A 25036-nucleotide genomic window follows, 5' to 3' on the forward strand; every position below is an offset into this window, starting at 1 on the left:
TTGGGAAATTATCGGGATATGACGTCGCATATATAGTTCTCATGTACGCCATCAGTCCTCGTGGGTTTTTCCGCCGACAAATGACATTTTAAAATGACTTTTAGACTCTTTTCCGTCATCACACACGCAGTAGGGTTGTTAATGTTATGAATGATCACGTTGCCGTTGTGATGATTTCTCTGTCTTCCTGGTGACATAATCGTGTGACGTAAATAATCAAGTCTGTTAATTCTTGTTATTGACACATGGCATAGGATGCCGTGTGGATAACAATTTCAGGCTATAATAACCGTTATAACACAAAAATTAATTGACCCAACTTTTAATGTCAATAAGTTACTATGGGATGAAAAAGAAAGCAGCGCTTAATTTCTTTTTTTTTTTTTTTATTCACGAGAAAAAGACGAAACTTTCTTCGCTGGTATTGACGAAGACGGTGTGCGTCAACAATGACCCGCACCGGGCTTGAGTGGAAATTCTTGTTTTTTGCTAAAATCAGACTATCGCGCTGGCTGTATGGTGAAATTGGTTGATGACGATTATTTCAGCAGCGTATTATACACGTCCACACTTTCGTCGCCTATACCGTTTGCTGGTTGCCCTCATCTTTAGTTTCTAATTTTCTTTTTCCCTTTTACATGATTTGAATATACCATAAAAGAGGACCGTAGCGTTGACCTATATTCCCGAGTTTTGGGGATGAATTTCATTGGTAAACAATCGGTTAAGATCCCGATTTGGATGCCGATGTGATGTGCTGTGTGTACAATAGAGAAATCTATTATTTAGTTATCCAAGTTACTTGCGCAATCACAACTACAGGAAATTGTACGAAGGATATAATTCAAGAAGGACAAGACGAAGCAGAAAAACCCAAACAGTAAAACATTGCACAGCGCGTGTGTGTGTGTATTTAATACGAGACGATCTTGAAAGAGCGTACGTCACGGTTGTCATTTAACTCCTTTTTTTTCTGGTGCGTGGGACCTCCTTCTTTTCGTGTGTGTTTTTGCTTCGTTGATCTTTCTGTTTGTTGTTGTTGTTGACTTTGACTTGCTGGAAATTTCCAAGGCGAGAGCTGATGTCTGGCTGTTGCTCGACAAAAAAAGCACGCAGCACGTTTCAGTTGCCGGCGGTATAAAGACCCCGCCAGTCGCTTTCGTTCTTCAGTCGAACCCAGCCAGCCGCTAAAGAAGAATATCGCCGGTACAAACCGCGAAGAAAATCACTGAACGTTTATTATAACAACTCTACTACATAGCAATTCACTTTGAATTGTTTTATTCAGAATCTACTAAATTGAATCAGCTGAAAATGTTGCGGAAAATCGTTTTCCTGCTCTGCGCTACATCCGCTGTTCTCGCCATTCCTCGTGAGTTATCGATTTTTGTTAATTTTATTACAAGTCTGTATAGTCGAATCGTTTGGCGTCAAGTCCTTTTGAACGTATATACACAAGCGCAATCTTATTTCGTTATCGTGCGCTGGGAAATTCAATCTGCCGTTAGGTTACATCCGCAGATACTCTATCGCGTTTCGAATGGGAATTGGTGTAACCGAGTTTGAATTATCGTATAACCTTTTCTAATGTGGAACTAGACGAATCGTGATTATTGATCGCATATATAGCATGTTTTCACAACACCATTGCTATCAGAGTGAACCCAACATGTATACAAGCAAAGAGAGCACGTGTGATGACCGTTCGTCCTTCATTCAATGCCGGACGCAGACGGGGTATTCAATTACAAAAAGGCGTCATTCTTGATGGGGCCTTTTTCCTGTTGTTGCTAACCATCTCCATTTTCCCAAAGCTTCTATTTAAATTTTTAATCAAATTGATTTGGTTAGCGTATTTTTTTATAGCGCCAAGTTTCAAAGTTTGCTGCTTGTCGCTGTGTGTATAGTATTTTAACTCTGTTGATCCTATATCAAATCATGTATAGGTCCCGGTGTCAAAGGAGAAATCAAGGCCGATGTGGACGTTTGCTCACTACCGCCCGTCAACCCGAGCCCAATCGCCTGCAGTGGCATAATACCCCGATGGACTTACAACGCCAAAGCCGGCGTCTGCGAAAAATACACTTACGGCGGATGCTTCGGAACCGAGAACCTGTTCAAAAATGAATTCGCCTGTTTGGCCAAATGCAACAAAGAAGGTATTACATAATAATTTATAGCCTACCTACAGAACGAATTGACGCCATTCAACATAACAATTTAAATTACAGGATTGGAAAAGAAAATCAGCGAAATCGACGCTACTGCTCCCTGCATGCAACCGAAAGCCACCGGTAATTGCCGGGCCTTCATCCCCAGTTTCTTTTTCGACACTCAAACCGGCCTCTGCACGTCGTTCACTTACACCGGGTGCGGCGGCAACGACAACAATTTCAGCTCTGAGGACGACTGCGACCTCAAGTGTAACGGTCTGCAAGGACCCGTCAAGCCGCCACCCGCCGCAGCGGCGGATGATTCAGCCGCACCACTTGTCGCAGGTATGCAAATATATACTTTGGGTACGTCATAATTGACTTATGACACTGTATTTTTCTTATCAACGTCCAGCCGAGAAAGAGCTGACGAAACAGGAGAAATGCAGTTTGCCCCCAGTTAATCCGAGCCCTTTCAGCTGCTTGGCTTTCATTCCGTCATGGACATTTAATTCCACTACTGGCGAGTGCCAGAGCTATGTTTATGGAGGATGTGGTAAGTAAACTAAGAAAAGAATCGAATAATTTTACAAATTAATTACTAAATGCAATTTTTGTTTTCTCGATTGCAGGTAAAACGGCCAACCTGTACAACTCTCAGGACGAGTGCAACACTGCCTGCGGACCTGATCCCAGTGGTAAGACAAAACTCTTTGATTATTGAATTATTTTTTTCTGTTGGCTGATCAACGTGCTTATTGTTGGCTTTTTTTTTCGTCACAATGAAATTCGATAATACTAAGTCTAGTAATTATATTGGGACACCATTTTGTTATATGCTGCTGTTACTGAAGATTTGATGAGCATGCTTTTTTTCCGCTTGGTCTGTTCTTGTCGTTTTCTAGATTTAGCAAAGATCGAAATCATTGACGCCTGAGTTGATGTAATTGTATACCTTCCTGCCTTCCTCAACCTCAATGCCGGAATGATCCGTCCAGGAATAATCCACAAAAACAGATCCGATGATATCGAATTGTTTTTTTCCCCCATCTTATATTCCCATTTGACTTGATGCTGCATGACGTCACAGTTGATCCATCCTTAATCATGTTATATGTGTTATTGAACAAATAATATAAATATTCCTCCTTTATTCCTCTATTCAATCGCTGGATGGAAATTTCGCTGCTTTAATGAATACACTGCATTTTGGCTGCTTACATATACCTGCTGTTTGTTGCATGAAAGTCCTTTCGTTTTGCTAAACTGGCTTGGGGATATTATAATATGTGGTAATAATTCAATTCAGATGCTCGGCAGGCAAAATTAAGTCAAGCTTCGTATTAAATCATGAATAAATCATGATTATGTATTATTTCGCCCCTATAGTGATATTACCCACAGAGCCAAGCGAACTGATGAAGCCGGATAGCAAGTGCACTTTGCCTCCCGTTACGCCGAGTCCGTTTAGTTGCCTGGCGGCCATTCCGTCGTGGACGTTCAATTCGACGGCCGGCAAGTGCGAGAGTTACATGTACGGCGGTTGTGGCAAGACGGCCAATCTGTTCAGCTCACAGGACGATTGCAACGCAGCTTGCGGTCCTAAACCGAGTATAAGCAAATTTTGTTAAAGGACACGCAAATAAAAAAGGAGTATTAATTTACCTTTATTAAATAATGAAGGAATTCTCCAACCTCGTCAAGAAATTTGTCAATTGCCTGTCGTCAAGGGCCCGTGTTTCGCCTTATGGAAGCGATTCGCCTTTGTTAAGGAGAACAACAGGTGTGAATTGTTCTACTTTGGCGGTTGCCAGGGCAACCGAAATAATTTCAGAACGGCCGACGATTGCTACAAAACCTGCGGCGGAGATGAACCCAATACGAGTACTAATAACTAATAAAGGAATCAACAAAATTATTCAAACTGATTGAAAATTTGGTCAAATATAGCGCCAGAGTGTTCGGAAGTGACGTGTCCCGTCTCCAACAAGCGCTTTATCGAAAGAGGTTGCCGGCCAGAGTACAAAGGGAAAGCGTGTTGCCCAACCAGATTTGTCTGTCGTAAGTTTTCTATTTATTTTAATTTGTGCTGTAATACTTGAAAAAACAAACAATTGTGACTTTTTTAAAAACAGCTGAGGAGAAATCGGTTGAAGGAGTTTGCCGGTACCGCGATGTCTCCTACCTCATTGGCCAAGAGATTTCCCAACTCAACCAGGACGACGCATGCAAAACAGGTTGCACTTGCGAGGCGAGCGAGCATCAGTAAGTGCCGATATCTCATATCTATATAGTCTTGACTTTCACCAGCACTTTCCACTCTGTTATAATCATTTGTTTCTTATCGCAGTCGAGGTGGCGCCAAAATCAAATGCAATCAGATTTATTGCGACATGCCGTTCCCGCCTCAAGAGGAAGGCTGCGTTCTTGTCACGCCACCCGGCGCCTGCTGCCCATCTTACAAATGCCGTAAGCCAAAAAAATAATAATCAATGCGATGTTTGTTTTGCTCATCATTATTGAAATGTTGGCGTTGTCTAATAGCCGAGAAGCGCCCAGAGCAGGAAGGTCCGCGTGATGATATTTGCGTCTTCAATGGCAAAGAGTACCTCAAGGGACAATCAATTCCTTCTGGCCAGCCTTGCAAATGGTGTACCTGTGTCGATGGTTTCAATGGTGAGTCCTAACAATAAGCTAATGTCATCGTTGTTTATTTTTATTTTTTAAAATTATTGCTGATTGTATTTTTTGTTTTTTTTTACTGTGGAATACTAAACAGGTTTGGATGGTCCGGGCTGTCGGGAAGCCCATTGCGTGGTGGACAACAGGATAGGCTGCGTGCCCGTTTACGCACCCGGAGTGTGTTGCCCAATCAACTACAAATGCAGTACGGGATCCTTTTAATTTATTCACGTTCGATTATTTATAACTTGTGATGTTTACGGTATCTCATTCGCTATATTTTCAGTCAGCGCTGCCGAGCTGAAGGAAAACAAGACGAGGATTATTCAAATTCAACCCGAGTCAGGCAAGCATGGCGTCACGACGTTGCCGATGGAGCTCGGCAAAGCCAGATCGGTTGCACCCAAAGTCATCAGCAGTGACCTCTGCTTTCTGCCCAAAGTGATTGGGCCGTGTAAAATGTCCCGGCCGTCGTTCCATTTCGACGCCACCAAAGGAGATTGTCTTCCGTTCCTTTACGGCGGCTGCAAAGTAAAACAAAATTATACAAGCGACACCCTTATCTTTTCTAACTGTATATATCGATGGATTATTTTTCTCCATAAACAGGGAAATGAAAACCGTTTCGAAACCTTGGAAGCCTGTCTCGATACTTGCAGCTCTGTCGCAAGTCCCGGAACGAGAGTCATCCGCATCGAACCCCAAACTGGCCATCAAGGTGTGACTACATTGCCCTTCGCTCTTGGGTCTGAAGATAGCCCTAGCAGGGTCATCAATGTCCAACCGGAGCCTGGTAGAAAAGGTGTTGCTACGTTGCCTATCGCTCTGTCCCGAAGCGGAAATGTCCAGCCAGAAAGCAGCGCTAGAACAAGGCCGTCAGTTTGTCTCCAACCCAAAGTAACGGGATCTTGTCGTGGACTAGAAACCAATTATTTCTTCGATTCGACAAAGGAGAAATGCGTAGCGTTCAACTACGGTGGTTGCGAGGTATAAAAGCAAAACCCCAAAATGTATTATGTATCTAAATAACTTATTAACGTGATGTTTTCTGAAATTCAAAGGGAAATGAAAATCGATTCGAAACGTTGGAGAAATGCCGCCAAGTTTGCGGTGAAATTGTCAACGAGCCCGTCGGTATGTAAAAACCTCATTTCAATTCATCCAATACTCAATAAGTTATAATTAAGCATTTAATTGGATTCGTAGATCCATTCGCCCGATGCAAACTGCCTGCTGACGTTGGAATGTGCAGAGGTTTCGCGCAGAAATTCTTCTACGACGGCGCCGACAAAGAATGCAAACCGTTCACGTACGGTGGTTGTCTAGGCAACGCAAACAATTTCCCTTCTCAAGAGGAATGCCTTTCGGCCTGCGCACCGCCCGTGATTGACGGTAAAGCTTCTATTATAATTAATGCGCGTAACACTTTGAATAATTATTTTCTCTTTCGTTTTCAGCTAAAGCTAGAGCCCGTGCCAGAGCTCGTGCTAGGTTTGGAATACCCGGCGATGAGGAACCCGTTACGACAAGTATAGATTCAAATAAAGTTCTAAAATATTTCCAGTTGTACTAACTTAATTCTATGGGCCCTGCAGACGTCATCGATACATCGGCCGAGGGAACGTGCCAATTTGGCAATATGACTTTGAAAGTCGGCGAACGTTTGGTGGATTCCGAAACGCCTTGCGAAGAGTGCCATTGCTCGACTCCGCCGGAATTGACTTGCGTCACTCAATCCTGTCCACCTCCCCCGATGGTGGAGTCAGCCATCTGCCAGCCAGAGTTTGTCGACGGCCAATGTTGTCCTAATTACGGCTGCGTATCTGCCAATCCTCCGTCAATCGATGTTTGCGAGGTACATACGAAACTAAATTGGACCTTTTCAAATAATTCCGTTTCGCGCGTTCGTTGTTAATTTGGATTTAAATTTTTACAGGGTGTCAAGTGCGAAGAGGAAGAACATTGTGAAGTTCAGTCACAAGAAAGTGTTGATGGGGAGTGGCTACCACCGATTGGCGTCTGCGTGAAAAACGCCATGTTGGCCGACGATGCTGCCGGAGAAACTACCGAGTTCACAAGTAATTCGTATTGGAAATTATTCCGTAATTTTGAAACCTGTTTTATTTTTAATTGGTTTTTCCTTAGCTGAATCCCTCGCTACTGTAAGTCCCATGAAGACCAATAAGTGCGCGAAAGAATTCTGCCCGCCACCGCCTTTGTTAGGATCAGCCATTTGTCGACCCGTGAACATTCCGGGCCAGTGCTGCCCGTCCTACTCTTGCGTGTCAGCTAATCCTCCCTCAATCAACGTTTGCCAGGTAGGTTAAGTTTCTTAATTATTGCCATGGGAGTTTTTATATAAATACTTTTGTTTTAATCGAGTAGGAAGTCATTTGCGATGAGGACGAGCACTGCGAAGTTCAAGCTCAGGAAAGCCAAGACGGAAGCTGGTTGCCACCAATTGGTGTCTGCATAACAGATTCGACTTCCATTCCGCTGTAATAGATGAGAGCCATCATTGTCAATGGAACCTTCGAGAACATTCTTTGTCATCCAGTAATCTAATTACTTTTTCAATCGTTATCCTTTTCTTGTTGAAAATTTGTTGTTATAAAGCTGAGCAATAAACTGACCATTATTATTTCATTTTGCGACGTTTTGCGACGATCGTTTGGTGCGATAAAAACAAATTGCAGTTATAGCACATAGATCGCAATAAGATCTCGCAACTCAACAAGATTACATTGGCGTCTGTTAAAGTTCTTATCCCTGCTTTGCTAACAAAGCGGATACATAATGTGATCACACATCTAGTCTTATTCGGTCTTAATTTTGGCCAATCGTGGCTGTCTTAAGGGATCTGCAACGAATAATGTTCTCCGTGAGAAAGAAGAATGTTGCTAAACCGAAACCGACACCCAGAATCAAGAACGCGCTAGTCAAATCAACCAACTGAATGGGTTTGGGGATCGCGGTATTTGGTAGGCTCGTTTTCTGTAAGCAATTCGGCGCTTGTGGCATGCTGCTTTTCACTCAGTGTTGAGGAAGTCCGGTCTCCCAATTATAAAAAAATAAAATAATTGAAATTATTATTTACTCAAGCTCAGAAATAAGAATCAATTAAATCAATATAGTTGGAATACTTTCTTACTGGCCAAGGTTTTGTTAGACTAAAACTTCACAAAAATAAAAACGTATTATAGATGCTGCTCACTCGTTTATGTTTGCTGAAGCCATGTACAAGGTTTTCTACAGAGTTTGGGTTTTATAGCGGTATTGGGCGGGGACTACCAATGTGACGCAGAGAATCAGTGGTTAGAATCTAATTATTTATTCGTTTACTGAATTTGTCTAAAAAGCGAATCGTACCAGCAGTATCACATTTGTATGAATGGCTGAATAAAGCCACGATATAGCTTTGCAATTAAAGCCCTGTCAGAAAAACTAATTCGTTGAGCCATGAATAATAATCAATAACTAAAAAAAAAAAAATCAAATTTAATCTCTCTGCAATGTGAATGTAGGCTTATATCAGGTATCAGCATGTAATTCTACGACAAAGTCTGATCGTGTTTTCGTAATAAAAAACACTGTTATTATGATTAATGAATTTAAATGAAATGCGTAAATTCCTTAATTAAATATGCTGTTTCGACCGGTTCTTGTTCATCCATGGGATGCCTATCGACACTTATCGAACGACAAATAAAGAGGGACGAGGAAACGCTTGAATGAGATTTTTCAAGAGAAAAATTTGCCAAATTGAAAAAGTATATTTTAGCTTCTCCAATTTTACTACACTATTCACTATTCACTATAAAAGTACTATATTAAGCAATATTTAACACACAAGGGCATAAGGTTAACATATCGAGTGTGTGGACTATTGGCAACTCAACAATCAAGCCAAATATATAATTCGTAATTCTTTATGAAGTGGTAAACTAAGGGAAAAAGAGAGGAGATTTTAAACGACTGAAGATAGGTGTAAAAAATAAAAAAGCTAAAATGTATTACAAAACAAGAGAAACCTAACTGGCTTAGCGAAAAATCAAAATTTTAATTATAACTATAGTTAACCAAACGATATCAAACAAGGCCATCACATTTTATTTTTTTTCACTCGCTGCTTTTGACGTCGGCGGAGATAGGGCACGAATAATAATATTCTCCATGAGAAAAAAGAATGTTGCTAGACCGACGCCGACGCCCAAAATCAAGAATGCACCTGCCAAGTCATCCAGTCGAATGGGTTTGGGGATGGCGGTTCTCCGTAGTTTTTTTTTTTCGAAGCATTTCGGCGCTCGTGGTATGCTGTTTTTCACCCAATATTGAGGAAGTCCGGTTTCCCAGAGTTCCATAAAACTGCGTAACAAAGAAGCTATTAAGTTTTAGCACACGCCACACGGACAGATTTAAAATAATTATTTGTGCTGCTTAGGAAAACAACAAACATGGTAATTATAAAAGAAGTAACCTACGCGTCTTTAAAAATCGGCGTGTACTCGCTGTTCTTTTGCAATGGCATAGAAAAATACATGGTCATGGAATAAGAATCTGTGGTTTTAAATCGGCAATTGCCCTTGTCCTGAAACTGACTGGCGACAAAGTTGTCGCAAAACGACTGGGGCTGATAAAGAATTTGAAGTATTAATAAAGTTTTTTCATCATCTACTTGTGCTGATTTCCACTTACATTTGCAAAAGCATAACGTTCAGTTCTCAAGCGAACGTTCACTTTCTCTATGCTGCTCAATATTCGATCAGGATGTGCGCGAATATCATCGCCTAGTTGCTTTTGTGCACCATGTGTAGCATCCTGAATGTGAAATGAAATTTGCAAATCAAAACCAAAACTTGAAACTGTACAATGGCAGAGCGAGTAAAAAAAAAGTTTGATGACGACGATAACAAAAACTTGCCAGTATTCGCTTCTTGGTTATGGTATCAGCTAGAAGAATAAGTTCGATGTTTTCGCTTGCGACCAAATCTTCGAACGTGTTGATGGGTGGTTTCATTTTTGGGACTGTCATGTAAGAAGTAACGATGCTTGAATAACTGTTGACCAAGACAGTGGCGGCTAGCACCCAAACTCCGACGAGTATCCGAAAGGAGAGACGACGAAGAGGAATTGCATTTCCTTAAATACAAATTAGAACCAATGAGAACCCGACCAGCAAACAGAAGAATGAAAATATACATCCACACCACAGTAAATATAATGTGATTGTGCATAGTTCATGCCAAGAGTGATGACTAAATGATATTATATATAGAAATGCTACCTTGGCTTGTCACTGTGTTGATCATATAAATCGTGTAATATGTGATCCTCCCAAAAATCGTAAAATTTGTGGTGAGGCTTGCATCGTTAGGATCAAGAAATAAACAAAATTTCCAGTAAATTCCCGAAAACATTGTCATGAAGACAACAACGGTGAAGCCGGCAATGAAGATGAGTAGCCACACCTGTGCGAAACATAATAAGTATAACCCACCGTATTGCTGGCAGATGAATCATAAATACAAAACGGGTTACCGTTGATTGAAATGGATAAACGAATGCAAATATTCTGGGCTCTTCTCCAGGTCGTGGAACAACCATAGCTAGCGGTTCCGCCCACACGAAAAATGCAAAGTCTGTCGATTTCATTCTATCGTAAGTCGCAATAACAAATCTGGATGATCCGTCAAGTTCCTTTTTTCGAATATAAAGAAGCAGAGATTTACTCACTAAACATGACGTGGTAAATTGAAACAAATGAATTCGTTTACTTTGTCCTCGACGAGTTTGAGAACGAGAGCAATGTCGCCCAAATGTCCATAACGAGATTCGGTCATTTTGTTGGGTAAATAATCGTAAGTAATTCTGCCGTACGTTGAATATTAAACAAGAAAAAAAAACATGGTCAGAATTTCGTTTAAACGAAATTTCGCTTTCAAACAATCACACAAATTCGATTCGTAGAAATGATTTTTTGTTTCTTCGATTGCAAGAATTGTGTTCATTGCTAGGATAAGAAGAGTTTAACCGTCTTAAAAAACATTTCAAGTTCAGCGTACGTAAAGTTGAGTTTTTCTGAGAGCCAGGCGAAATATAATGGAGTGCTACCGCCGTCGGTGTAGTTTCCGTCGGGCAATAAAGTCAGTATGTTATGAGGGGGAAACTGTAGGATTTCGGCCGGTGAAATGATAATAATTAGAAAACAAAAACACATCAGACAATAGAAAACGGAAAATAATAGTAAGTATATAGCTACTTGTAGTTCACACAATGAAAAGAATAAAGAAGACAAGTACACCTAATGCAAACTAGAAATCTAGTATAATAGTGGAATGCTGACTTACATGAGTGGCAGCAAATTTCAAATGAACGCCGTTCAGGTTGACCGATCTCTTTTGGTGGAAAGTTGATGAAGAACCAGCAGCCGTCATACTCCGAGACACGTCCGTCACCAGCAAAATCATCACATAACGAATCAACATAATTGAGCTTACCTGAAAGTTAGATAATTGGATTCGAAATAAATACACAAATTAAGATATTAGCCAAAACATTTTATAAGATTGGAGTTCAAATACTTGTACAACTAACAAAGCGCCGTAATTTTGCTATAGAGATATGGTGGTCGAAAATCGACTATGTCAATGTGTGAGTAGTTTATACTTATGAAAGAAACTCAGCATTACACTAAATGATTATATGAGGTGTCGCCAGTAAAGCTCTGATAATGCTGAAGAAAATAATTCCTAAAAAGATTTTACCTGCGGTGAAGCCAGCCTAAGTAGTAAGACTGCAGTTCTTCCTTTAAATTTGGTTTTATACTGAGCTAAAAACACATCGCTTGAGCGTATTAGTACTCAGTGGGCATGTCCTAAGCAACTGATTGTTTATTCGTTTACTGGAGTTTTTTGGTCAAAAAGCACATAGTCTGGATAAATCAAGTAGATGTGCTTACCGTTAAAATCGTTAGGTCTTGAATAATTTAAATTTAAATCAACAGTTAATCAGGGGAAAAACCAAGGTGTAATCAACGTAAATAACGATTTAAAAATGTAAAATCAATTTATTTTTACCGTCGCATAACCTTTCAAGTCTATTGAATTTGCATTCCAGTGAATGGCCCGGACAATACATAGTATGGTCAAATTGAGCTAAATGGGGGGGGGTCTACCTAAAAAAATTGTTAAAAGCTTTTTTTTTAATGAACTTTATTTATATTAATGTTCTCTTGCTCTGTGTAAAACCCGCCCACGAAAAAATAAAGGGATCATATAATAAAATGTCTTTGAAAATTAACTTTTCGCTAAATGGTGTCTTTTTAATAAAATTTTTTTATTTTTAAAATACAGTTTTAAAGAAAATTACAAGATTAACTTAAGTCCCAATTTTTGTTTAATTACAATGTTATTTAGTATTTTTTAAAAATTAAAACCTTTTGAAAAATCGGTGAGCCGACGAACATTTCTTTGCGCGTTTAACATGGCGCTTATGGAGAAACGAAAAGTTTTTAAATCTCTCCCATTTGAAACCTAATCAACCAAAAAATACAATCTTAGTCTCATTAAATTCGTTGTTTTTTCTACTTTAAGTTTACATTAATTTTTTGAAGGCGGGACCGATTTTTCTGTAAGTTTTTCATGTTTTTATAGACCCCCCAAATCGTCAATTTCAGTTTTAGTAATCAACACACCCGCTGGGAGGCTATGTTGAACAAAAGTTGCAGCGGTTATGACAAGAAGCCCCCAGCGGGTGTGTTGATTACTAAAACTAAAATTGACGATTGGGGATAAAAAAATGATGGAAAATGGGGAACCTTTGTATTGCATCGACGTTTAATTGTTTAAATTTAATTCTAGCTGTGTTAATGTGTATCATTTCGTTTATTTCTCATCTCTTTGGAAGTACTTAACTTTTATCATATTTCGAGGTTTTACCGCAGCTCCCAGCCCAAACGAAGCGGACGACTTTGAAACGTCCTATGGACGTACGTGTGCTAGTAGGGCACGTCCACCAATTCAAGAAAAAGCAGATTTAGGCTAAACAACCGAATTTGGGGAACCATAAAACATGTTTTGCTTTAGTACACATAACAGTTGAAATAAATGTGCTCGTCACAATTCAACTAGAAACCTTTTTTGGCAAATTGGAATGCAGAACAATTTTTCTCGCAATCTCGCCCCAGATTTTTATCTGGGGGGGGTAGAAAGTTTGCGGCCGGAGCAAGTGATTGCTATGTGTTTTCAAGTGGCAGGGTTGGACAGCCGCAGGTCTTCTGGGTCTATGGACAACAAGGATAAAGTAAAATTTTTAATTTCATCATCTCATTTCTCATGCGACATTTTCTTCAATGAGAAAGGGAACATAAACATGAATCCAATAAACCAAGGACATGTGCAGAAATAATATATCATTTGCGCAAATTTTAGGATTCAATGCAAATTAGTTCCAATTTGTGATGGAAGGATAACCCCTCTTAAAATCTTGATGAAACAGAATATTCATTGGAATTAGAGCGCCCTACTAACACAGCCCATCCTCTTTATGTAAGATGATGATAAATATGGGATGAATAGATCCAGGTCGCAATTGGGGGGCGGTAGTATAGCGTAGGTATAAATTTATTCGGATCTAGGATGGGATCAAAAAAAGAATATTCATCGTAGATCCACCAGCGTATATTCATTAATATACTGATTGTACGTCAAAGTAATATACCCGGGGGTATGATTTTGTTGTGATACCATTTGGTACATACAAAGAATGTGCATGACAGTATAACCATATTAGGTACACAGTGGACGAAAAAGCTAAAAAATATCTCAATTTCCATCAATCCCAGACCTTTGTTCCTAAATGACAAGAATAGTTGGTCAAGTGGTCAGAGCGGTGAGATACGAAAGTGAAGGTCAGTAGTTCAAATCTGTGGTGAGACTTTTATCTCTTATTTTCTAACAGAAATCCTATCCAAAGATGGATGTTATTTAAGGATACTGTGTATACACAAACCGGTATATTCAAGGGACATACAAATGGTACGTGCGAGGAAGGGGTAATAAGGATCAACATGAAGCATTCCATGGATATGCTGTTTGTATCTCCCTTATCCTTGGGAGTACGCTGCAGTCATATCGCTGTGTTAGTAGGGCGTTATATTTATGGGAAGGTTTGGGCTTTTTCTATTGAATATAGTAGACTCTTTGTAATGGGACACAGAAGCTGTGGAAATATGCTTGTTGTTATTGATAGCGGAATTTCAAATAATTAAAGACCAAATTGTACGAACGATTTTTAACTTTCTTTATTTAAATTACAATTGTAATATCTCCAGTAAAAATAGGTATATATGTACGGACATTTTTTCAAAGAATTTTGTTTGGATTAAAAAAACGGTAAGCTGCCCGAATATAGCAAAAGACCAACTCACAAGGCCTTATTTTTGGTTATGATTGGTGGCACTTCACTCCATGTTGGCAGCCAGCGCATCATACAGGCTGGACTTAATAATAGCGCCCAGGAGCGGCGTAGGTGACATGTCCTGGAGCACCAATTGGTCCAATTGGTCCAACTGGTCCAGTGGGTCCAGTTTGCCCAGTTTTGCCTTGGTAGCCAGGATGGCCGACCGGACCGACGGGGCCAACGGGACCAGGACCGCCGGGGTATCCAGGAGTACCAGGTTTACCTTGAGGTCCGATCGGTCCGATCGGTCCAACTGGTCCAACAGGTCCAACGGGGCCAGGGCCGCCGGGGTATCCAGAGGGGCCCTGTTTTCCTTGAAGACCTTGGGAGCCGGGAGCTCCGGGGCGACCAGGGGTACCAGGTCCCCCAGGATTACCATCCTTACCAGTTATGCCTTGTTCGCCTTGAGGTCCTGCTTAGCCAAAAAGTTAAAATCATTAGAAGAATTCTATTAATAACATTTTCCACGGTCAACGAACCTGGAGCACCAGGAGCGCCGTTGTATCCATCTTTTCCAGGAGCGCCAGTCAAGCCATTGGAACCGTCTTTACCAGGAGCTCCATTGTTGCCTCGATTTCCAACAGGGCCTTGAGGTCCAACAGGGCCGATAGATCCAGGGGCGCCGTTAAGTCCGTCTTTGCCTGGAGCACCGTTGTCACCTCGAGTTCCAGCCTCTCCCTTGGGACCAGGGCTGCCAGGGTAACCAGGTGAACCATCTTTACCAGCGGGGCCTCGGGGTCCAGTTGTTCCCACTGAGCCAATGGGCCCGGGTCCTCCAGGAGCGCCAGGAGCTCCGTCTTTACCAGGATAACCAGGGGCGCCAACTGGGCCGGGAACATTAGATTGAACAGTTACACCAGGGGCACCAGTTTCTCCTTTAGGTCCAGAAGGTCCAGGGGCTCCATTGTAACCGTCTTTGCCTCGAGCACCAGGTGCTCCATTCATGCCTGGAGCTCCAGGAGCTCCGGGTTCTCCCTTTGCGCCAGAGTGACCAGGAGCACCAGGGGCACCAGTAGCTCCATCATTGCCTCTTGCACCAGTCAATCCTTGTGCTCCAGGTGCTCCATCATCTCCGGGAATTCCTTGAGGTCCGGGAGCGCCAGTAGAGCCAGGGGCGCCAGTATCTCCCTTTCCTCCAGCTGGTCCATGTGCACCACGTTGTCCGGGAGGGCCAGGAACGAGTTTGGGTTGATAGTAAGGATCATAAACTGCAGCGGCTCCTGGTGGTCCTGGTGGTCCAGCAATTCCAGCGGGTCCTGTAGCTCCTGCGGGTCCTCTCAACCAGGGAAGATATTCGTAGAAACGCGCCCATTGATTCTCCAATTCTTTGATAATCGAGTACTCTTCTGCTGGGTAAGAGTCTGAAGAGCCAAATGGATTCAAAGAAACCCACTGTTCTGTGGTGATGTTTTCCTGGTGCTTTCGGTATTGAGGTGCAGCCCAAACTGTGGCCACCAATACCATGATACATGTCTATAGATGATAAAGCAATGCAAGAACAATTATTGGATTTGTTTTGAGTTGAGTGTTTTGGAATAATATACCAATCCTCTCATTGTTATCCGGTGCTGTTTTTTCGTGATTCTTAACTGGTTGACAACAACTGAATTCTAGTCGCCCTATATTGTAAAACACATGTATCAATATTGAAGCACCACAATTTTTTTTTAAATATGTAACAACAATAGAATTTAATTGTTGTTATTTTTCCCTACCTGTGTTAGCGATAAATGTGTTGCTCCGGTGATTTCAGACTCAACACTGACTTGAATTGACTGAGCAGAGTCTTTAAATACCATCGAGAGGTAAGAATTAAAAAGAAAGGAAAGTGGCCTTGCCTTGGCTTCGAAATATTTCAGGTTAAGTTAAAAATTTATTCGTTATTTAAAAGATCGCTCGGGAAAACCCCCTTCCCAAACATCGAAGAATTCGCCATTTGTCAACGACCCCGCCTTTTAACTCGCATGTGTTCTTTCTAATCGTTTACTAAAAAGGAGAACGTTTCGAGCTGAAAACGAGGAACAGGTAAAGAGACTGAAGAAAGTAAACTTTGATCCATATATGCCAAAACTTGTCGCCTTTCTCTCCATATACAGAAAAAATGAAATGAGTTTGTGCAAATTGTTCAGACGTCCGTTCACCCCTAATTTTTGGTAAGAATCTATCGAACCTAAAAGTTCGATTCGAAGTAAATACAAAAATTAAGATATTAGCCTAAACATTTTATGATTGGAGTTCAAATACTTGTACAACTAAAGCGCCGTAATTTTGCTATAGATTTATGGAGGTCGAAAATCGACTATGTCTATGTGTGAGTATACTTATGAAAGAAACCCAGCATTACCCTAAATGATTATATGAGGTGTCGCCAGTAAAGCTCTGATAATGCTGAAGAGAATAATTCCTAAAAAGGTTTCACCTGCGGTGAAGCCAGCCTAAATAGTAGGGAAGAGCGGGGTTGTATGGGACAGTGGTTGGTTGGGACAGAGGGGTTTTATGTATGTTCCTGTAATGAAAAAAAAAATTTCTTTTAGCCCCGTATTAACAAGTGTGTGATGCACATGCTCACAAATATTTTTTTATTTCCAACCATTACTTCTATTGGAAACGGCAAAAAAGTGTTTTACCGTTTTGGTTTTACCTTTTACCTTTTTATTCAATAGGTAAAAAAGGTGTTTATATAGCATCGTTTCATTTAAATTTAATTGGACCATTTTAAAGAAAATTTTTCCTCTTCCATTTTGCTGTTTGCAAAATGTATCTTGGAGCCATCGTTCGTTCGCATTAAACGAAAACGTTTGGGTACCTTGAGCGGGGTTGGGTGGGACAGCAAGAACGGGGTTGGCTAGGACAACTTTGGAAAGGTTCCATTAACTATCGATTAACTATCGATTAACTATTGATTACTACACAGACGAGCTAACAAGCAGACTAAAATCAATCGTCTGATAGAAAGTTTCACTAAATTTTGCTGTAGTTATTCTCTGACAATACTTGAAAATGTTCCGTACAAAAGTAAATGAAGACATTAGAATAATTAGAGAAGAAGGGGCAACAAGATGTTTAAGAAATTTACATCAGTATGTGGAAAATGTGACCTATTGTGATACCCAACGCTTCAGGTAACAAACATTTATCTTTTAACTCTTCAATTATTGTCATTTTTTCTTGTCTTTCATTAACCGTTATTAAACATTTAGTTACGACGAGAAAGGAAACATAGGATTAAATTTTGGATCAGAAAAAGAAGAGCCCAACACTGTGCTTGTTTGGGGCATGATTTCTTCACCTGCAGAGGAGTCTGCCATATGTCGAGTAAAAGGAAAGTTTGATTCTAATCACTACAAAAATATTCTGAGGCAGTATGTGCTTCCTTTGTGTTTGAGTGAACGTATTGGCCTTGTGCACGACTGGTAAGAAAAGTTAAAAGTAATGTATTGTCTACTGTATAGCCCTATTACATTGTTTTCATTCCTGTTAACAGGTATCCTGTCCATCGCAGAAAAGCTGTTAATGAGTTTTTGGGAGAGCACAAAAGTAGCATTTTAGTTGTTGACTGGCCAAAGTCTTTTTGGTGATATTATGCCACTTGAGCAATTGTGGCTGGAAATGTCTCTCAAGTTTACTGAAGAGAACGTTAAAGCTAGCTCTCTGGGCAGTTTGGAGAGAGAAATCATCTCAATGTGGTCAAAGGTATGCATTGCCGAATTTATCAAGCAACTCTTCAAGCAAATTCCCGTCAAACTTCAGCAAGTCGTCAACAATCGTGGTTCACAATACGTCGATTAGTTTTTTTTTTTTTTTTTCATTTTTGTGTTTCCACTTTCCATTGAGGTAAATGAAAACGTAGGCTACATTATGTATCGTGGTTATGGAACATGTCGACAAAGATTGGAATACAAAGATCTCATTTCGTCTTTGAAACAGAAAGATGATTAATTATTGAATGGCACTTACATTTACCTTTGACATTTTGATTTTAGACAAAGGGAATCGATAATAAATTAGTGCAACATTGCAAGTGACTTAAATGCACACAAGTATGGTAATCAACACTAGAAATCTGTGTTTTAAATTTAACAAGCGATCCACGAATCAAGTAGACCAAAATGCCGGAGCGGCTTTCCTGATCTAAATCCGGAAAAGGCATTAAAAATCTAAAAAAAATATAGCCATGTTCGTCTTCGCACGCCGGATTTACCTGCGTTTGCAGAATGACGATTCCCCCCCCCCCCCGTTTAGTCGTTATTTAGCTCTAAAGTTTTTTTTTTTTTTAATTTTGTCAGAAAGTGGGGGGGCTTTGACATCCATTTTCGAAAAAGTGGGGGAGCTAGGGAAAAAACTAATTTTTTGAAAAGGTTTATTGCAATCTCAACCACCAAAATCCAAAAGGAATTTCCTTTCCGGATTTTATTGGTTGAGATATTACCAATTTAGTGAAAGGATTAATTAGCTGGTTTCCCTCCCTGGCTTGCAGCCATTTTTTCGTACGGTCCGCTGCGCTACTGGCGGAAGCCAGCAGAAGGTCTTATACATCGGCCAATAAGAAATCTGGGTTCACTATATATGAAGGCCTGTATAAATGCAATGGGTCTAATGTGAAGGCCGATATATAAGACCTTCTGCTGGCTTCCGCCAGGAGCGCAGCGGACCGTACGAAAAAATGGCTGCAAGCCAGGGAGGGAAACTAGCTAAATAATCCTTTCACTAAATTGGTAATATCTCAACCAATAAAATCCGGAAAGGAAATTCCTTTTGGATTTTGGTGGTTGAGATTGCAATAAACCTTTTCAAAAAATTAGTTTTTTCCCTAGCTCCCCCACTTTTTCGAAAATGGATGTCAAAGCCCCCCCACTTTCTGACAAAATTCAAAAAAACCAAACTTTAGAGCTAAATAACTCCTAAACGGGGGGGGGGAATCGTCATTCTGCAAACGCAGGTAAATCCGGCGTGCGAAGACGAACATGGCTATATTTTTTTTAGATTTTTAATGCCTTTTCCGGATTTAGATCAGGAAAGCCGCTCCGGGATTTTGGTCTACTTGATTCGTGGATCGCTTGTTAAATTGTGAAATGACTAAGACGGACTTAACCCAAGAATAACACACGTTTCACTTCACGAGGAATCCGGCTTCGTTGAATAGTAGCGTTTGATTTCTATGGATGGGAGTAGTTCTTGTCAAGATCAACATTTTCGTCACTGCATTTTGATTTTCTTTTATTCTTCGTCGCCTTCGCAGTAGCTGAAATCAATAAGGCGATTTGGACGGTGGGTGCACTGATTTTGATTGGGTACATGTAGTCGTCGTTGCTGTAGTTTTTGTAGTTCAAGCCTGATCACGACAATAAATGAAGGGATGTTGGATACGCCATTTAGTTAAAGAAGGACATCTAAAATCTAACGTTCAAAAATGTAAATTACAAAGTTACAATGAACATTCCACAAATATTTTATACTTTTGAATTCATTTAGGCGATAATTAGTAGCCTAGAAGAAGAAGAAAATCACAATGAACATCAGATAATAGATGAAGTAGTTTCATAATTTTACACTGATTCGGAAAATCAGAGTAGGCCTGTATAGGGTTAATTCTAAAAATCAAAGGTAAATTGATTTTAAAAATCATAATATCGGAGGAAACGAACCACATAAAATACTACCAAATTGTAACGTGGTGTGGTGTTTTTCCTTCACATAAATATAAAACAATCTCCATCTATTAACCAAGAAGACAATCACCTCCTTTATGCCATTTCTGTCAGCACAGAAAAATCCCCATTTTTCAATTCTAAAAGATACCTAAAAATAATTCCTATTTTCCCAAGTTTGTTGACCGAGTAGGGTCTTGTTATGTGGTCTTCATCATCGACGTGAGAGACGGCAAATTCCTGCAACTTGGACAACAGCACAGCAAAACAGCTTGAACTGGCTTCATCATCTGGCTGTTATAGTCTATGGACAAAGAAGGACATTAGGATTAAATGCAGTTGACAACATTATTTAACAACATTTGAAATAACTAAAATGTCCATGGATTTAGAAGGAATTAGGAATGTAACATGATGGTTTACGTAAAAGAGAATACGGTTCTGCAAATAAAGCAGAAAAGAAACATCACATTCACCTGAAAAGCCAGACTTCTTGCTATTGAACTGTTATATATAAGTAGGCTAGATGGTTTGAGCAACACGTAGATGTAACTTTTGTCAGACAAAGATGCCCAGAAACACTTGTAATACTTTTTGCTTCAAAAAAAACGTTGGGGAGACTGGAGTATACCGGGACACCGGGTCAAAAAGGACAGTAGGGGGAAAAATAGTAGATATTAATCAAATTAAGAAAAATTTTAGTATGTTATTTCAATACGTACAGTACCTACCAGAAGTTTGGAAACGCGCGAGAGAAGCGGAGAGAAGCTTATGTAAAAAGCCGATTTTCACCGCGTTCCCAAAAAATCGGGTTTTTGACGGAGGGTGTTGAAATTTTTTTGTTAAGTAGCCATAATGGTTGGCTACTTCCTGAATTTTTTTCAGATTTTTATATCTAAGGGGAGGGCAGCTACAAATGGATCTAAAAGTTTGGAAACACGCTGTAGAAGCGTATTAAAAGTGGCTACTTTGCCGCTCTCTAATTAGGGAAAAAATAACCCTACAAAGACGCCAAAAAAAGCAAAATAAAGAACTTTGTTAGTTCTATGACAAGTGTCATTTTGAAATTTTTTGAGTTTCATTTAATATAATGAATTTTAAATTGAAAATGAGATTTGTCATTTTTGCCCATTTCTCCCCTTCTATCCCACCCCACGGTGTTGTCGCGATTTCTCCTTTGTTTCATTTTCGTAGGAAGGGTAAATACCGCCTACCAGAGCAAAGGCGAAAATTTCCCACCTCCGAAAATGAAACAAAGGAGAAATCGCGACAACACCACGGGGTGGGATATCCACCAATTCAAGAAAAAGCAGATTTAGGCTAAACAACCGAATTTGGGGAACCATAAAACATGTTTTGCTTTAGTACGCATAACAGTAGAAATAAATGGGCTCGTCACAATTCAACTAGAAACCTTTTTTGGCAAATTGGAATACAGACCAATTTTTTTAGCAATCTCGCCACAGATTTTTATCTGGGGGGTGGAAAGTTTGCGGCCGGAGCAAGTGATTGCTATGTGTTTTCAAGTGGCAGGGTTGGACAGCCGCAGGTCTTCTGGGTCTATGGACAACAAGGATAAAGTAAATTTTGAATTTCATCATCTTATTTCTCATGTGACATTTTCTTCCATGAGAAAGGGAACATAAACATGAATCCAATAAACCAAGGACATGTGCAGAAATAATATAGCATTTGCGCAAATTTTAGGATTCAATGCAAATTAGTTCCAATTTGTGATGGAAGGATAACCCCTCTTAAAACCTTGATGAAACAGAATATTCATTGGAATTAGAGCGTTATATTTATGGAAAGGTTTGGGCTTTTTCTATTGAATATAGTAGACTCTTTGTAATGGGACACAGAAGCTGTGGAAATATGCTTGTTGTTATTGATAGCGGAATTTCAAATAATTAAAGACCAAATTGTACGAACGATTTTTAACTTTCTTTATTTAAATTACAATTGTAATATCTCCAGTAAAAATAGGTATATATGTACGGACATTTTTTCAAAGAATTTTGTTTGGATTTAAAAAAAACGGTCAGCTGCCCGAATATAGCAAAAGACCGACTCACAAGGCCTTATTTTTGGTTCTGATTGGTGGCACTTCACTCCATTTTGGCAGCCAGTGCATCATACAGGCTGGACTTAATAATAGCGCCCAGGAGCGGCGTAGGTGACATGTCCTGGAGCACCAATTGGTCCAATTGGTCCAACTGGTCCAGGGCGTCCAGTTTGCCCAGTTTTGCCTTGGTAGCCAGGAGGGCCGACCGGACCGACGGGGCCAACGGGGCCAGGACCGCCGGGGTATCCAGGAGTACCAGGTTTACCTTGAGGTCCGATCGGTCCGATCGGTCCAACTGATCCAACAGGTCCAACGGGGCCAGGGCCGCCGGGGTATCCAGAGGGGCCCTGTTTTCCTTGAAGACCTTGGGAGCCGGGAGCTCCGGGGCGACCAGGGGTACCAGGTCCCCCAGGATTACCATCCTTACCAGTTATGCCTTGTTCTCCTTGAGGTCCTGCTTAGCCAAAAAGTTAAAATCATTAGAAGAATTCTATTAATAACATTTTCCACGGTCAACGAACCTGGAGCACCAGGAGCGCCGTTGTATCCATCTTTTCCAGGAGCGCCAGTCAAGCCATTGGAACCGTCTTTACCAGGAGCTCCATTGTTGCCTCGATTTCCAACAGGGCCTTGAGGTCCAACAGGGCCGATAGATCCAGGAGCGCCGTTAAGTCCGTCTTTGCCTGGAGCACCGTTGTCACCTCGAGTTCCAGCCTCTCCCTTGGGACCAGGGCTGCCAGGGTAACCAGGTGAACCATCTTTACCAGCGGGGCCTCGGGGTCCAGTTGTTCCAACTGGGCCAATGGGCCCGGGTCCTCCAGGAGCGCCAGGAGCTCCGTCTTTACCAGGATAACCAGGGGCGCCAACTGGGCCGGGAACATTAGATTGAACAGTTACACCAGGGGCACCAGTTTCTCCTTTAGGTCCAGAAGGTCCAGGGGCTCCATTGTAACCGTCTTTGCCTCGAACACCAGGAGCTCCATTCACGCCTGGAGCTCCAGGAGCTCCGGGTTCTCCCTTTGCGCCAGAGTGACCAGGAGCACCAGGGGCACCAGTAGCTCCATCATTGCCTCTTGCACCAGTCATTCCTTGTGCTCCAGGTGCTCCATCATCTCCGTGATTTCCTTGAGGTCCAGGAGCGCCAGTTGATCCAGGGGCGCCAGTATCTCCCTTTTTTCCAGCTGGTCCTGGTGCGCCACGTTCTCCGGGAGGGCCAGGAACGAGTTTGGGTTGATAGTAAGGATCATAAACTGCAGCGGCTCCTGGTGGTCCTGGTGGTCCAGCAATTCCAGCGGGTCCTGTAGCTCCTGCGGGTCCTCTCAACCAGGGAAGATATTCGTAGAAACGCGCCCATTGATTCTCCAAATCTTTGATAATCGAGTACTCTTCTGCTGGGTAAGAGTCTGAAGAGCCATAGGGATTCAAAGAAACCCACTGTTCTGTGGTGATTTTTTCCTGGTGTTTTCGGTATTGGGGTGCAGCACATGCTGTGGCCACCAATAACATGATACATGTCTAAAGATGATGAAGCAATGCAAGAACAATTATTGGATTTGTTTTAAGTTTAGTGTTTTGGAATAATATACCAATCCTCTCATTGTTATCCGGTGCTGTTTTTCGTGATTCTTAACTGGTTGAAAACAACTGAATTCTAGCTGCCCTATATTGTAAAACACATGTATCAATATTGAAGCACCATAATTTTTTTTAAATAAAAGAACAATAGAATTTTAATTTGAAAAAAAAAAATCCTGGTAACTATATACACCATTGTTGTTATTTTTCCCTACCTTTGTTAGCGATAAATGTGTTGCTCCGGTGATTTCAGACTCAACACTGACTTGGATTGACTGAGCAGAGTCTTTAAATACCATCGAGAGGTACGAATTAAAAAGAAAGGAAAGTGTCCTTTGCCTTGGCTTCGAAATATTTCAGGTTAAGTTAAAAATTTATTCATTATTTAAAAGATCGCTCGGGAAAACCCCCTTCCCAAACATCGAAGAATTCGCCATTTGTCAACGACCCCGCCTTTTAACTCGCATGTGTTCTTTCTAATCGTTTACTAAAAAGGAGAACGTTTCGAGCTGAAAACGAGGAACAGGTAAAGAGACTGAAGAAAGTAAACTTTGATCCATATATGCCAGAACTTGTCGCCTTTCTCTCCATATACAGAAAAAATGAAATGAGTTTGTGCAAATTGTTCAGACGTCCGTTCACTAATTTTTGGTAAGAATCTATCGAACCTAAAAGTTCGATTCGAAGTAAATACAAAAATTAAGATATTAGCCTAAACATTTTATGATTGGAGTTCAAATACTTGTACAACTAAAGCGCCGTAATTTTGCTATAGATTTATGGAGGTCGAAAATCGACTATGTCTATGTGTGAGTATACTTATGAAAGAAACCCAGCATTACCCTAAATGATTATATGAGGTGTCGCCAGTAAAGCTCTGATAATGCTGAAGAGAATAATTCCTAAAAAGGTTTCACCTGCGGTGAAGCCAGCCTAAATAGTAGGGAAGAGCGGGGTTGTATGGGACAGTGGTTGGTTGGGACAGAGGGGTTTTATGTATGTTCCTGTAATGAAAAAAAAAATTTCTTTTAGCCCCGTATTAACAAGTGTGTGATGCACATGCTCACAAATATTTTTTTATTTCCAACCATTACTTCTATTGGAAACGGCAAAAAAGTGTTTTACCGTTTTGGTTTTACCTTTTACCTTTTTATTCAATAGGTAAAAAAGGTGTTTATATAGCATCGTTTCATTTAAATTTAATTGGACCATTTTAAAGAAAATTTTTCCTCTTCCATTTTGCTGTTTGCAAAATGTATCTTGGAGCCATCGTTCGTTCGCATTAAACGAAAACGTTTGGGTACCTTGAGCGGGGTTGGGTGGGACAGCAAGAACGGGGTTGGCTAGGACAACTTTTGAAAGGTTCCATTAACTATCGATTAACTATCGATTAACTATTGATTACTACACAGACGAGCTAACAAGCAGACTAAAATCAATCGTCTGATAGAAAG

At 40.7% G+C, this 25036-nt stretch overlaps 5 protein-coding genes across 5 annotated transcripts; 2 read left to right on the forward strand and 3 right to left on the reverse strand.

Moving 5' to 3' along the window:
• Nucleotides 1-1122: 1122 nt before the first annotated feature.
• Nucleotides 1123-7481, forward strand: LOC124314633 (papilin-like). Its single transcript, XM_046779869.1, has 21 exons — nt 1123-1372; nt 1947-2159; nt 2232-2498; nt 2569-2709; nt 2786-2851; nt 3543-3764; nt 3837-4037; nt 4104-4214; nt 4289-4418; nt 4504-4622; nt 4698-4829; nt 4933-5040; nt 5122-5366; nt 5445-5822; nt 5897-5969; nt 6042-6227; nt 6293-6364; nt 6431-6690; nt 6772-6913; nt 6981-7153; nt 7221-7481. The coding sequence occupies exons 1-21, from the start codon at nt 1315-1317 to the stop codon at nt 7335-7337; spliced, it is 3414 nt and encodes a 1137-aa protein (XP_046635825.1). The 5' UTR covers nt 1123-1314; the 3' UTR covers nt 7338-7481.
• A 1463-nt stretch (nt 7482-8944) lies between these two features.
• Nucleotides 8945-10153, reverse strand: LOC124314792 (glutamate receptor ionotropic, kainate glr-3-like). Its single transcript, XM_046780159.1, has 5 exons — nt 10120-10153; nt 9757-9974; nt 9531-9653; nt 9317-9465; nt 8945-9200 (listed from the first exon to the last, which is right to left on the reverse strand). Exons 1-5 carry the CDS (start codon nt 10142-10144, stop codon nt 8945-8947), a joined length of 771 nt encoding a protein of 256 aa, XP_046636115.1. The 5' UTR covers nt 10145-10153.
• A 3968-nt stretch (nt 10154-14121) lies between these two features.
• LOC124314724 (collagen alpha-1(I) chain-like) lies at nt 14122-16049 on the reverse strand. Its single transcript, XM_046780057.1, has 4 exons — nt 16010-16049; nt 15839-15913; nt 14774-15767; nt 14122-14706 (listed from the first exon to the last, which is right to left on the reverse strand). Exons 2-4 carry the CDS (start codon nt 15848-15850, stop codon nt 14336-14338), a joined length of 1377 nt encoding a protein of 458 aa, XP_046636013.1. The 5' UTR covers nt 15851-15913; nt 16010-16049; the 3' UTR covers nt 14122-14335.
• A 1206-nt stretch (nt 16050-17255) lies between these two features.
• On the forward strand, nt 17256-18322 carry LOC124314875. The gene is made up of 3 exons (XM_046780289.1): nt 17256-17416; nt 17495-17707; nt 17779-18322. Exons 1-3 carry the CDS (start codon nt 17295-17297, stop codon nt 17870-17872), a joined length of 429 nt encoding a protein of 142 aa, XP_046636245.1. The 5' UTR covers nt 17256-17294; the 3' UTR covers nt 17873-18322.
• A 3552-nt stretch (nt 18323-21874) lies between these two features.
• On the reverse strand, nt 21875-23864 carry LOC124314723 (collagen alpha-1(I) chain-like). Its single transcript, XM_046780056.1, has 4 exons — nt 23798-23864; nt 23594-23667; nt 22529-23522; nt 21875-22461 (listed from the first exon to the last, which is right to left on the reverse strand). The coding sequence occupies exons 2-4, from the start codon at nt 23603-23605 to the stop codon at nt 22091-22093; spliced, it is 1377 nt and encodes a 458-aa protein (XP_046636012.1). The 5' UTR covers nt 23606-23667; nt 23798-23864; the 3' UTR covers nt 21875-22090.
• Nucleotides 23865-25036: the final 1172 nt, after the last annotated feature.

This window comes from Daphnia pulicaria, chromosome 10 (genome assembly GCF_021234035.1).
Source record: "Daphnia pulicaria isolate SC F1-1A chromosome 10, SC_F0-13Bv2, whole genome shotgun sequence".
NCBI lineage: Eukaryota > Metazoa > Arthropoda > Branchiopoda > Diplostraca > Daphniidae > Daphnia > Daphnia pulicaria.

What these genes read in the sequence shown, in the direction of transcription:
- LOC124314633 (XM_046779869.1), top strand. Translation starts at nt 1,315, where the DNA reads ATGTTGCGGAAAATCGTTTTCCTGCTCTGCGCTACATCCGCTGTTCTC. An exon ending in TGCGAGGCGAGCGAGCATCA is followed by an intron (nt 4,419 to 4,503) that starts GTAAGTGCCGAT and finishes TTCTTATCGCAG; the next exon opens with TCGAGGTGGCGCCAAAATCA. An exon ending in CCCAATCAACTACAAATGCA is followed by an intron (nt 5,041 to 5,121) that starts GTACGGGATCCT and finishes CTATATTTTCAG; the next exon opens with TCAGCGCTGCCGAGCTGAAG.
- LOC124314792 (XM_046780159.1), bottom strand. Translation starts at nt 10,144, where the DNA reads ATGATCAACACAGTGACAAGCCAAG. An exon ending in TAACCAAGAAGCGAATACTG is followed by an intron (nt 9,654 to 9,756) that starts GCAAGTTTTTGT and finishes TTTCACATTCAG; the next exon opens with GATGCTACACATGGTGCACA. An exon ending in AACGTTATGCTTTTGCAAAT is followed by an intron (nt 9,466 to 9,530) that starts GTAAGTGGAAAT and finishes ATTCTTTATCAG; the next exon opens with CCCCAGTCGTTTTGCGACAA.
- LOC124314724 (XM_046780057.1), bottom strand. An exon ending in CGGCGCTCCTGGTGCTCCAG is followed by an intron (nt 14,707 to 14,773) that starts GTTCGTTGACCG and finishes TTGGCTAAGCAG; the next exon opens with GACCTCAAGGCGAACAAGGC.
- LOC124314875 (XM_046780289.1), top strand. Translation starts at nt 17,295, where the DNA reads ATGTTCCGTACAAAAGTAAATGAAGACATTAGAATAATTAGAGAAGAA. An exon ending in TGTGATACCCAACGCTTCAG is followed by an intron (nt 17,417 to 17,494) that starts GTAACAAACATT and finishes TTAAACATTTAG; the next exon opens with TTACGACGAGAAAGGAAACA. An exon ending in ATTGGCCTTGTGCACGACTG is followed by an intron (nt 17,708 to 17,778) that starts GTAAGAAAAGTT and finishes TCCTGTTAACAG; the next exon opens with GTATCCTGTCCATCGCAGAA.
- LOC124314723 (XM_046780056.1), bottom strand. An exon ending in CGGCGCTCCTGGTGCTCCAG is followed by an intron (nt 22,462 to 22,528) that starts GTTCGTTGACCG and finishes TTGGCTAAGCAG; the next exon opens with GACCTCAAGGAGAACAAGGC.